Source organism: Typopeltis vanoorti, chromosome 10 (assembly GCF_054136105.1).
Source record: "Typopeltis vanoorti isolate ZY-2024b chromosome 10, IOZ_Tvanoo_1.0, whole genome shotgun sequence".
Classification (NCBI taxonomy): Eukaryota; Metazoa; Arthropoda; class Arachnida; order Uropygi; family Thelyphonidae; genus Typopeltis; species Typopeltis vanoorti.
In genome coordinates this window covers 138,840,867-138,855,302 of record NC_143558.1, presented here as the reverse complement: position 1 = coordinate 138,855,302, position 14,436 = coordinate 138,840,867, and the positions used below count along the sequence as shown (strand labels likewise).

Here is a 14,436-nt window from a genome sequence, read left to right as displayed (position 1 = left end):
GGGAGAATTAATTTGAAAAAAAACAGGGTTTTTCATATAGAATATATACATATATTATATTTAAGGGTGGGCGGAGCGTTTTGCAGAGTGGGAAAAGATGAAAAAGGGGCTGAAATTAGAAACTGTTTTTTAGAGGAAGGGGAAGGATTTATGGGAAAAGGGGGCCGAGGATAGGGTTGAGGGGTGCGAGCCGTTTCGACAGCGTGGGTCAGCTGAACTGATGGAGGAAGTGGATACTATGTCCGAGCATCATCTTTATCATCTTTTCCCACCCTAAAAAAAAGCGCTCCGCCCATCCTTAAATATAACATATGCATATATTATATATAAAAAAATCTGGGTTTTATTCAAATTAATTCTCCCAGATTCCCAACCCCCCCACTCCCCTTTCAACACCATAACAGCAGAAGTATACACACCGCAGAAAGAAGACGGGCAACAACATCCAAAAAAAGATATGTGCGAATTTTCTTCTATTATGCAACGTATATTTGCCTCTAAAAATACATCTTCAATGCCCAAAGAATTCTTGAGTAAAAAGCCAATGACATTAAAAAAGGGGGCACTCCTAAACGGAAGCAGGCAAAATAGCCGTAAAAATAATAGTTTTTAAGAGGAGTAACGTGGGAGTTTTCCCACAAAAAATACCTTAAAATCTCTTAGAGATGTTATAAAAATCTAATAGAAGCCATTTCTTAATTGTGGCATATAATATAATATTTAATCATAGAATATTTAAGAAAAGCCTAAAATGCTTCATTTCAGCGATGATAAATTAATAGAAATACGAGATATTTCTTCTTATTTCATAATAAGTTTAGTTTAATCTTTTATCCAAGTGTGAGCAAACAAAGTTTGCGCCTGAAAGTATCTTCAGGACTGGGGTAAGGTAGTGCAACACCAGGCATCTCGTTGCAAAGGTGGAGAAAGTTCTCATCAATCCTATCTCAGTATCTCCCATAATGCAAAGCACATCTCCTTGCGGATATGTGTAATGCTATGCATTAAGGCAAGGGCAATAAAGGTCGAAACCCATACCGGTTTCGACCTTCATTGAGGCCCAGTAGTGGAAACACCAAGGCAGAAGCAATAAGAGGTCATCCCAACCTATAGGAGTTGCCAAAGGGTGTACAACCTTATTATTAAATTACTTCGGATTCAGAGAAAGATGTTGACAGTTTATTTTTCACTTGGTTAGGCTGTAATAAGTTTAGTTTAATCCTTTATCCAAGTGTGAGCAAACAAAGTTTGCGACTGAAAGTATCTCCAGGACTGGGGTAAGGTAGTACAACACCAGGCAATCGTTGCAAAGGTGGAGAACTTCTTATTTCATACTACATTTCGTATTTCGTTTTCTCGACTTCATATTTCAGACTTAAAAGAAAGTTTTGAAAGTAGAACAGAGAGATTCTACGGCATCGTACTTTCCTTAACCTGCAATACTTTAAAAGTTACGTCCATATGTTCGTATTTTATTGCACTTCGGAGAGCAAAGAGAGCAAAACAAACAAATAAATAATAATAAAGAAAGAAAGAACCCTTAGTTCAATATCACAGCAATCCTATGTCAGAAAGTTCAATTTCTCGGAAGTTAACCATAGGTCGGTAGGCAATTGTGATTATTGAATATGAGCATAAGTGGCTTAATTCATTTCGGCAATCATAAATTAACAGGATTATTATTATTATTATTATTATTATTATTATTATTATTATTATTATTATTATTATTATTATTATTAAGAAAGATCTCCAGGGAGTCTCTGACTTCCAGGAAGTCTTTCTTAATAATAATAAGGGAGGCCACATACTACGCATACCACCTGCCATACTTATTATTGAATTCATTCACACTGCTCGTGCTCACAACATCCAATGGCAATCCATTTCAATCACACACCCTCTAAAAGAAAAATCGAGCACTCACCCCATTCTTAACGGCCTTCATTCTCAGCTGACACGGATGCCCTCTTGTCCTTTCCCCCACCCTCCATAAATTGAAAAATTCCTTCAACTGAAATCCTGTATGACCCTTTCAGAAGTTTGTAAGTCTCAATCACATCACCCCTCTTTCTTCTGTTTGCTAGTGAGTGCAGTCTACAAATTCTCAATCTCTCTTCATAATCAGTATTCCACAATCCTAATATAAATTTTAACACTCTTCTTTGCACTCTCTCCAATATATCAGAATCACAACGAAACCAGGAGACCAGACCTGTGCACAATAGTCCAACTGCGGTATTATCAAGGCATTGTAAAGAGAAAAAATGGCATCCTTATCTTTAAATGTGAACTTTCATTTCAGCATTGCAATCATATTTGAGTTGAATTTGCAATCTTTGCCACATGACCTCTGAACTTCAACTTCATATCTATTAAAACTCCAAGATCCCTACCCTCATCAGTTTCTTCTAGCATAATTCCACCATATATTACGACATTGGTATCTAATCACGCCGAAGTGAATGACTTTACATTTACTGACATTGAACTGATACCCATTTTCACATGCTCATATTTCCAGCCTATTCAAATCATTCTGCAAGTACTGCATATCGGCAGCATTCCTGATTACCTACCTATCTTTGCATCATCAGCAAATAGCTGTATGTCGCTTGCCAAATCCTTCCCAATAGCATTAATGTTCAGATTGAATAACAGTGGACCAAGCACTGGTCCTTGTGGTACACCACTTGGTATCTTAAATCTTGCAGACTCACATCCCCTGTATACCACTTTGTGATGTCTGTCAGTCAGCCATCCTCTTATCCATGCTAATATTCTATAACACAAACCTAATTTCTTCAATTTATGCAACAGTTTACCATGCTGTATTCTGTCAAAAGCCTTAGTAAAATTCAAAAGTATCATGGTGTATCAATTACCCTTGTCTAGTTCAATGGTAGCATTGTTATAGAATGTTATAGAATGTGAGTAAGTTGCTAAAACATGACCTTCCCTTAGTAAACCCATGTTGTTCATTGCAAAGCAGAGATTGACTGTCAACCCATTTCTGAATGCGAGCCCTAACCAATTTTTTCAAAATATTCACCACCACCAATACCGAGATTCTAATTGGTCTTGGATACATCGCTATTAGTCTTTGCACCACCCTTGTGCAATGGAGTTACCACACATTCCTTTCATTCGTGCGAAATCTTCCCTGTTCTGAGACTCATATTAAACAGCCTGGTCAAAGAAAATAACCAGTTAAGCTGAACAACCTTTTAGCACTGGTGCTGATATTCCATCAGTCGCTATTGATGAATTCTTATTCAATTCCTGCAACAGCTCTAATAGCTCGTCCTCATACACATGAGTTTCTTCATCCAGTAAAGAGATAGCAGTGAGCTACCCCAATGTCGTGCACACCAGGTTGATAGCTTTAACAAAATGGGCAATCATTTACCGGTCCCGAGCTCGGATAAAATTGGGGAGGGCTGAGAAAAGCAATCGCGAACTATCCTGTAAAAATGTCATCAGGAATACTTTGTGGGCAATGTCTACAAAATCACCTACAGTCCGAAAAGACTAATAGGGAAAACCATGCAAATAAACTAGCAATTACTATAATCATAGGTCTCAACGCTAACTGGATTCAAGTCATCCTATATCATTAGCAGTACGTCGTTCCTCTCCTATCCTCTCTATCTTTCCTAAAAATACTGTACTCTTGATACTCGATACCAGTTAGTAGGTTTGAATATAATAGCCAGGTCTCGCCCTTACCTACAATCTGAGGTCGCAACACATTGACTATGGTAACAACCTATACCCCTATGTTTCTGATACTCCTAGCATTCGTATCCAGATATAATAATCTACCTTTTTGTTCTTTTGTATATTCTTGCAGTCTGCCTGACAGTTAAACAACTTCTAGATCTCTATTCTTCTCTAATGCCTTATACATGTAGACATCTTTGCACACGTTTGATGGGTCCGAACCGGATCAACACAAAGCCGAAATTGTTCTCTTCTCGTCAACATTTCCATGACAAAGCGCATTCCCGCAATTAACAGTTATATAACATTGACGTTCTTACACTCACATTCACACCATTCCTCCGTTCATAATTTAGTTTCTCTGACTCTGTTTTAGGTCTCATGCCAGTTATTATTTCTTCTAGACTCCTGATTCCAAACGCATTCAGGTCTAGGCCGTCCTTCTTATAAAATCCAGTCTTCCCTCAAACTCACTCCACACATCCAAAAACATGCATCCATTCCTTCCACATAGCCTACGCATCGAATCCTTTGCCATTATAGCCCTTCTTCTTAATTCATTTTTATCATAGCGAGGTAAAATACTGACGATTTTCACTTTCTCACTCTTCACTCTTGCCTCTTGAAACAATCCTTTCATGTCCTCTCTCATACTGAACTTATCGCCACTTAAGTCAGTAATACAACTACGATTTCGTTTATTTTTCTTTTCAGTTTTAATTGCTTCCTTTATATTCTTAATTTTCGCTCCAGGAAAATTCGAAGTTATAACCCGCTCATCAATAGCATGTTTTATTTTGGAGTCACCATATCAAATAACTTCTTTCTTTTTTACTAACAAGAAAACTTACCCGATTTCCGTTATTTCTTGACTAAGATGTTTCCGTTCTTTGTTGTTTCTTATTTTATTGTTTAATTTCCTTTTCTCGCTCTGTTCATTTAAACGCCTCTCGACTTTTTGAACTTCCCGCGTCGTGTCTCTGATGATTTGTTTCAATTTTGCTATTTTGGAGGTTAATTCATTTTCATTAACCTCCTCCGAATCTCTAATGACCTCGTTAGCCTGGCTAACCTTCTTGTTCTCGCCTGCGGTGCTGTTTATAACATTACATTTCTTGCCTTTTTGGCGCAACTTTAAACATATACTAATTATTAAAATATCTTAATAAAATCTCTGATAAAATACTAAATACTCTAAAAAACACGAAACTCTACACTAGTATACAAAAAACACTAATTCTCTAAGGGAAAAACACAATAAACAGACAAAAATCTCAAATTTTACAGGAGCACTAAATTTATCGACCAACCACAATGTATTCTCGAAACAAAAAACTATAACATCCCTAATAAATAATATCCCTATTCCTATTAAGAATAATAAATAATAATAACCAAATATACAGAAAAATAAAAGAAATCTTCTGAAATAGACCACAGAGATTTAGGACGGATTTATAATATCTCCTATTTCTATTAACTCGGACAGCCAAGCATTTCTAATGACTAAAAGTTTCTGTTTTGTTTTCAGGTAGATTTTCTAAATCCGAATGATTTTTGCTTATGTGAAATCGGACTCATTTAAAGGACACACGCCGCAACTGGCGAATTTTTACATGCCGCTTCACAACATTATCCGTTACAAAAGATCGGCATTATTAAAAAAAATTACAAGATAGAGCATACAAGCTGCCCAGTACCTCAAACAGTACTCGGGTTATGAACCCGAGATGATCAACAAAATTCTTAATACACCTCCGATAACTCCTACGCATATACAAGATTTTAAGAATGCAATCTCCCTTACTTGCGCCAAGAATTGCATACAGAAAAAGTGGCAAAGTTGTTCCGTGGGTAAAAAATTAAAGGAAGCACTTTACGGCTTCTCTTTGGCCTATCCGAATTGTCAGCATCACTACTCTCGTGCTTTGGGGCCATTATTAAGTAAAATAAGGTCACTTGAACACAAGCACTGCGATACATCGACAGTCGATCTTATAACCGAGAACTACTCGGTTATAAGATCGACGTTTTGCGTTTCTTTTTTCAAAGGAACTGCGTTCCTTTGAAAAAAGGAACGCAAAAAAAGTTTTGCGTTCCTTCCATTTCCTCAACAGAACCAACTTTAGTACGTTTATCATACCCTTCCATGGAAGGTCAATTGAGAACAAATTAAACATTATTCTGAGCTAGCGGTTCTCGACCTTTTTGTTCTCAAGACCCCTCTACACGCTTAAAATTATTGAAGACCTCACAGCCTTTGTTTATGCGTGTTATATCTATCGAAAATTAACACATTAAAACTGAAAAAATATTAAAATATCTAGTTATTAATTCATTTTAAAATATGTTTATCTTATGTTAACATTTTAAAACATGTTAACATAATATATTTTTTGAATGAAACACAACTATATTTGTAAATAAGGTCTTAGTACTATTATAAAAATAACTGACCTCGCGAACACCTGAAAGTGTCTCGGAATCCCTCGTGGTTTGGACTACACTTTACGAACAACAATTCTCTTATTCCACTTACGTGGTACAAATTTCGATGTGCCTGGACAGTTTCCCATCGTGCTCCTAACTAGATTCACTATTCAAGAAACGTGTTTATACAACATCGACGCTAGATGTTTACCTAGTTATTCTTTTAAAATTCGTAAACTCCTTATCATCATCATCCTAAAGCCGTGCTACGGAACAGCAAATCTGACTCTAAATCAGAGCGACTTATTTGGTTATGGCTGCTGCTTATTTGACAGATAAGCCGATTGTTAACTGGCAATGATTTGAGGGAAATGTCTCCTAGTTCATACTAGATTCCGTTCACATAGTGTTCAAAAGATATCAGCGAACCTCATATTCACATTCTGGACAATTTCGTCTTGGTATTTCTATGAAAACGTTCCAGTTATCAATATGAAAATCAAAAGGCTGAAGCAGCGGCGTTGTTTGTGAAAAGCTTTGAGCTTTGAGAACAGTTAGAATCTTGTTTAGAGAAACTGATGGACGGATGTTCTGTGAAGACCGAAATATTTAATAAGATTCAATCCTTTTTTCCTTTAAAAAAGTTACTTACCAGTCGAAATTTCGAAGCACAGTTTTTGCAGCGTGCAAGCTGAGTACACAAATTAATCCACTCCAAAGAAAGGCTTTCCATTTTCTAAAAGCATAATATTAGCAGATATTAGTATATTCATCAAGTAGATAACATTAAAAATAGAATTAAAACATGTTTGCCTTTTAATTAAAATGTACAGAATTTAGAGTTTACTAATTGAAAATCAATCGTCTGCATGAGTTTGAAAGGATTTTATATTTTTAAATGCCGCTACTCTAAAAGCTTCATATGAAAACAAAACATTTACCAACAGTAAATATTTCATTTATTGTTTGTAAATGTTTTAATTGATATATGGAAATTTTAAGGGAAAAGAAAGTATTCTGTTGTTCAAAAATGGATTACGATATATTTATGATATTAAAATTCAAAATATAAAATTAATTAAAATGGCTGTTATAAAGGAAGTACCACTCGAGCGGCGGACTTAAATTCTAGATAGAACTGTTCTAGAATGCATAATATCCAGCGTGTGTGTTCAGGGCATTTCAAATACCAGTCTGCCTAACCATCTCTCATGGATTGCTTAAATGTGCGACGTCTAACATTTATCTCGCTCTCTTGGACAAACACATCACATCAACAGCCTCTTCAGCTTCTAAACGCTAGGTATTCTTTTCAGCTCAAGAAGCTATTTTACACCCACTCAGCTACTAATCCTATGTTAATCCCAAACCTACCAATACTTATAACACTGTACACACATTTGGGGTGATGTGCCCAAAAATCCTTAAAATTCTTGATGCTTCCAGAGGAGAGTAATTTGGCTCATAGATGACCCTTCCCTCACAAGCTCACTTCGGTCTATATCTTACAGACGAAATGTTTTAGCTATGTGTCTCTTCTACAAGTACATTCATGGCCGCTGCTCCAGTGATTTGGCAAACATCATTCCTCCACTTACTGTTGGGCCTGTTAAAACAAGAACAGCTGCTCTCCAACATCCAGTACAACTGCAAACTGCTTCATATTTTCCTCATTTATTCCATCTACCTCTGTCCTCTGGAACAGCCTTCCTCATGATGTGTATCCCAACAATTTCAACGTACAGCTCTTGAAGAAGAATGTCAATAGTTTTGTTTTTCTTTCTCAACCCTTATCCATATCTTACACGCGGCACTGATATGCTATATGTTCTTGTACCTCTCGTGTGTAGGATAAGTATATGTAAGTGTCCAAGAGGCTCGCATCTGTGGGGGTACAGTATAAATATATATACATACATACATACATAAGACCTCAAAAAAGGATATTAGATGAATAATGAGACCGGAACAAAACAATATGGTCTATAATCGTAATTAGCGTTATGATGATGATGATATATACATAATACTATAATGTTATTGGTTGTCATAACTCGAATTGCTTTATGAACAATGTAATGCTGTTTTATTTTTATTAAACCAACAAATATCCTATTGAGAAAGTTTTCAAGCATCTTCTCGCATAAACACATAAGAACCATTGCACACTCAGCTTCTAAAAAACTAGGATTTCTCTTTTGCTCAAGACGTTATTTCACCCGTGAACAAGCTGTTAACCTTATACAAATCACAAATTCGCCCAACCATTGAACACTGCTCCCACATATGGGGTGGGGCCCCCAAAAGGCTCCCTCAAAATGCTCGACTCAATTCAGAGGAGAGCAATCAGACTTATTAATGACCCATCTCTTACCAACTCACTCCCCCACTTTCGCACAGACGATCGGTCTCCGCACTATGTTTTCTACAAATATTATCGTGGAAAATGTTCATCGGAAATAGCATCAATAATTCCTTAGTATTATATTATAATTCCCCCACTCTTTGGAACACGTGCAGTTGCTGCTCAACATCCCTATACAGCAGTGGTTAAATTTAGCCGGGCCCCCCGGGGACCCATTCCCGGAACTTTTTTATTCACTGGGCACGGACCCAGAACATTTTTCTGTTTTGTGACTTTTCACCCTTTACGGTACTTATATGTTCTTGTACCTGTTTCTTCTCCTCCTCCTTCATCTCTGCAGCTACTGTACTATGGAACAGTCTTTCCCTTGATGTGTTCCCTAAAGAATGCAATATACAATCATTCAAATCCATTGTGCACAAGTACTTTCTTTCCCAATCCATACACGGTGTTAATGTAGTATAGGTTGATCTACCAACCTCTCGTGTATGGGCTCAAACATAAAAAAAAAGGGTAGCCTGTTTTTTTTTAATCAAATAATTTTAATGTTCAAAGGTAGATCAGAGTTACAACAACAGCGTAGTACAGACATAATGCTGTAGTAAAGCTGTGAGCATGACTTCTGGTATATGCACCAAGTGAATAACGACATGTAATTACTGCACTACTGGGATTTCAGCAAAGATAATACACAATTAAGAATTGTGATATCATCAATGAAAGAAGAAGAATTCTAAATTTATTGAGGAGGATTGATTTTATCCTGCATTTTCTGCTCCAAAATTGCGAATTCTACTATATGTGAATAGCATTATGTTCTTGTTGACTCCCTTTTCCAAGTTGTGCGTGTAAGCAAAGTTGTGCGTGAGGTATATTCACGACTAGACTACTTGCGTACAGAGGTAGATAACTTCACATGAAATGCTTTATTATCCCATAATGCGAGGAAGTGAGCTTCGCTTTCTGGGATATGCGTAACTCTGTGGAATAACACCACAGAATTACTCGCGTTACGTGTTGTTATGAGGAATACGATATTAATTACTAATATACATTGGTAATTAATATCGTAATTGCAGCGTTACATCGAAGGTGTTTTTATCTAGTTTTATTATTTTCTAGGCAATGAATATGGATTTGTTATCCAAAGAATTTTGATTTTTCGTATTTAATTATATATGAAATTCATTTCTTTTATATATATATATATATATATATATATATATATATATATATATATATATATATATATATATATATATATATATATATATATATATAAACACAGTACTGAACTTCAACACCCGTTTATTCCATAAAATATATCATTGTAGTTATCAGTACAGTTTTTTTTTTTTTGTGCCATACGTGAATATGTTCGATAACTTACTAGGAATAATTATTAAACTTACATTCTTTCATAGAGAAGCTGCCATCCGTATGCAACTAGAACACAATATCCCATACTAGGTGTATAGAGAACTCTCTCTGCTACTACGAAACCTACTGGGAAAAATAAGTTGGACGCTGGCACGAATGGGAATGCAGCCATTGATATACTCTACAGAACATGGAACAGAACATAATTTAATTTTGAATCATAGCACAGAACATAGTTTAATTTTAAACCATAAAAGAGCACATTATTTTAAATCAGAATCCAATTAAACACTGACAAATCCTAAGAAGTTATGTCTTGTGATTCTTCACTAATTTATAAAATCATTTATCATTTTCTCTCCTCAAATTTTATTTATTTAGGTCGTTGCACTCTTGACAAAACGATTTCTGTAAATAAAGAAATCGTATTTAAACCCTGAACTAATACTTACGTGGTAATCCAGGTAAACCATCTTTTTACGTGGTAATCCAGAAGTTCAGTTACGGCCAAGCGCCTTTGGCTGTAACTGAACAATTTCCCAAGTAAATGGAGTAAACCAGGTTTAAAATAGCTTGGTATCTTTAACATTTATTATACCCAAGGTAAAATACTTTCTACATATATATATTTACCAATGCATGCATTCTCTGGGCTATTTTGCAAAAGCAAAACTGTATCTAAGGAAGATAAATCCTTCTATCGTATGACCGCATATCTCACTTTCATAATTGCTTTTTAACTGAAATGTTTTAGATTTACCTATCAAAGTATATATATATATATATATATATATATATATATTGTCATCTCGTTATAATTTGGCTAATGTCCCAAGATATTTGTTCGCAAAAGAAGACGAGTATACTTTCATTTACAATTAATGTCCAATTACTATTTTACAATTAAGTTTTAATATTTACAATTTCTGTTTAAAACGCATTTTTATGATTCACAATTGAGATTTAAGTTTTAATTTCTGCTTTACAATTAAGTTTTAAGCTCACTATTTCAAAATTAAGTTTTGAATTTATTATTTAAAAATTTTTTTTCAACTAACAATTTTGAAATGACTTTAAATTTTATAATTTACTATTTTACAATTAAGTTTAATATTTTAGAGTTTTAAACTTAATCTAATGCAATTTCCAATTAGTCCTACCTGTACTTCATTGTTGTGTGGGCATGATGTAGGTTAAGCAGCCAGAGAGGCTGTTCTAGTTATGAAGACTACATCGCTATATCCCACAAAACAAAATTCATTCTATGGTGGGGTTAGCAGTTCGTAGAGCGTTAAACCTAATTGTTCAAAAAACCAAAGTTTGAAAGACAGGATGATTATGATGGAGCTAACTACAAATAGAATAAAGATAACGAAAGTGAAAGAAGAAATAATGAAAACTCTTATCTTGAATGTAAGGTCTCAGACAAGAGAAGAAGATGAATTATGATGCAAATGAATATCTACCAGAGACATGAATAAAGCAATTATATATTAATATATACTAAAACAGAAAAACATGAAATAGCAACTAAATGGATTTGGAATGACGATTATAAAAGGTAAAAGAAAGCATGAAAAACAATGTAATTATATATCTAGCAGAATACTTAAGGAAAGAGGGATGATATTATATACCATTGGTGTATATATTTCAGAGAAATGGAAACCAAAACTAGAAATAGAAGACTTTTATGATCATCTACAAAGATAATCTACAAAAATAAATAAAAAAATTATATATCGTAAATTTGTATTAAAGGCAAAATTATATTTAAATATCAAATTATGTTCTATGGCTTAAGAAATAAGTAAAGAAATAAAAAATCATTTAAAATAATAAAATAAAATAATAACTGTTCCGGAATTAATCATTCTTAAAAATAAAATCTTGCCTGTCACTTTAATTCACTTATAGAATGTGCTACATTAGAGGTGCCCCCCCCCCATCAACTTACTATATCGATTCACAAAAATGCATATCTTGTAAAACTAAGCTAGTACTGTACGAGTAATCAGAGGGTTTGCATAATCTTTGAACCAATAGTTTGATACTGCAGTGAAATGCTGAATCATCTGACGACTCCGAACCAAAAGGAATTTCTTGCTTATTCATTATACTCGTATAAACCAAACATTTCGTTTAATTTCCCGCCCTCCGTTCTATTACGAACTAACACGGTCACAACACTGCAATCTTGTTCATCACACGCTTACAGTGCATGTACTTTACATACAAACTTAGCAGTATAACCATTACAAATACTACCTCAACATCTCCGTTGTGGGAAAAAGGAGGAGGAAACGTATGAAGATGAACCCTATGAAGTGGTTGCAAACGAAATCTAAGCAATAGCATGTGCAGTGTTATTTTATACCCAACAAATTGCATTGCTGAAAAGGGACGAGATAAAACGTTCGAATATTGTGAAATGAAGAATTTGGTTTCTGTATTGAGAAATTCACAAGTGTTTATGATTATAAAGATTTATAATAGAGATATGATGTGCCACTTTATTACAGAGTATTATCACTAAATCTCAACATTTACCTAACAGTTGAAGGGTTTGAGGTAAAAATTGGTTTTTTCTTAGCGACTTACACAGAAAGTATTTTTTTCCAATTTTTACAGTTGAAATATTATGATCGAATATAATCCATAAAGAATTATCAGTCCTATCGGGCTTAAACCGACATTCTTTGCCCGGCATTGGAGGTTACCGTTACTTTCTTAAACGGGTATTATTGTGTTTGCAACTAATTTATTAAATTAGGCATGAGAGACAGGTAGAAGACAATAAAACTTTGCTTTAAACGCAGTATTTTTTTTTTTTTGTTTCTCTGAACGTCATTGAATTGTACATGTAATAATTTTTCTAGAAGAACGAATCAAGATTCCTTGCATTTCTTTAAAATCAGTCTTACATTTTATATGTTCGAATTTGGGAATTACTGTCTCTCTCTATAACACAATCACTATGGCGCCGCTTCATTCGTCCTTAGATTGGAAAGGCATGGATTTGAACCCAGTCTAAAACAGGAGGAATTTTTACAGTGGTCCTTCCTGTCGTTTTCATGAGTAAGTAGTCCCTCCCCCCTAAATCTTAAATACATTCTAGTTTTAATCTGCACCGTAATGCGGCATAATCGACCCAAAAATACATACGATATTCATGAAGTAACACTAGTTATGATCAGAGACATTACCTACCTTCTTGAATTAACAGTTTAACCGAATAATCAAAAATGTTTCTTATAAGTCTTACACGTTTCTTTCTAATGAGTGTAGTACGTATTCTATCAAGTATATATATACAACCCCCGAGTTCCGGGCTGGTAAGCCGGTTCTCCATTGTTTTGAAACGTCCAACAAATTGTTGTTTTCTATCTCATGAAGGCAAACACATTGTTGGACGTTTCCAAACAATGAAGAGACAAAAAACGTGACATAAAAACCTTTCAAATTTCGGCTTATCACCTTATCGGCTTATCAGCTTAACGGCTTAATCGGCTTAACCCGGCTCAAAACAATGAAGAGACAAAAAACGTGACAAAATAATTTCAAATTTCGGCTTATATATATATATATATATATATCAGATAAATAAAATATTTCATTTTATTTATTTATTTATTTTTAGGAATTAATAGAGAAAGTTATAGTAACTAATTTGCAAGAATTATAAAACATGCTGGCGTACAACATATTCCTTGTTACACTTTTAATATGAAAAATCTCTTATGCTAGCATGTTTTCTCGATCAAGAAAAAAAAAAATTGAAAATTTTTACCAAAAATTACTTTAAAATTTTTTTTAAAGATGAACATAAATGAATTACCATTATTAATACTCTGGAATGCACATCTTCTGAGAAAACAGCTGGCCACAATAAAACAATTATCACAACGTAAAAAGTAAATGTCGCTATGTTGCGAGGATCAAGAAACGAATCGATGAGGGGCACTGTTCCCATTGTCCAGTCACAACACAAATTACATGGACATAGCAGTAACCAAATATTTAATGGAATCAGATAATTATACGTAAGATGTCTCACAGGCATATCAGAAGCAGCAGCAGGATTATCAAACCTAAAGAAATACAACTTGAATTGGTACATATAGTTTTCATATTCTAGCATTATTTTAAATTGTATTTTATGTTGGATTATTATCTGAATTACAAGATTATATTATTATTATTATTATTATCTGAAATACAATCCAATCTTATTAAAAAGAATTTCTAAAAAATTATTGTAATTTATGAAGATAATTTCCTAATCTTTAATTATTCCGAATGAATGTGGGAAGGCTAAAGACAAGTCTATCTATCCCAATGGTTTTAACAGGCCTTTAAGGCCCATAACCTTCCAAGCATGCTTGGATTTCGTAACCGAAATACGAGGATAGAATGGTCACTCCTATGCCTCAAGGTATTCTTGGCTGTATCCCTGTGTGTTCAAGGGGCCGGTTTGTCTGCTTGCGGGATGAAAAACACCAGATAAACTGGCGGAAAAAACCCTACTGCCCGCGCCC

At 34.5% G+C, this 14,436-nt stretch overlaps 1 protein-coding gene across 1 annotated transcript in view; it reads right to left on the bottom strand.

The window, feature by feature from the left end:
• The window catches only part of LOC150102834 (protein O-mannosyl-transferase Tmtc3-like), a 325,416-nt gene that overhangs the window by 77,629 nt on the left and 233,351 nt on the right, over positions 1-14,436 (bottom strand). The window contains exons 8-10 of the mRNA XM_090398748.1: positions 13,737-13,989; positions 9,935-10,079; positions 6,806-6,902 (exon numbers count right to left, since the gene is read on the bottom strand). Of these exons, the coding sequence (XP_090254874.1) occupies positions 6,806-6,902; positions 9,935-10,079; positions 13,737-13,989 (495 nt within the window). The remainder of the gene's footprint in view (positions 1-6,805; positions 6,903-9,934; positions 10,080-13,736; positions 13,990-14,436) is intronic.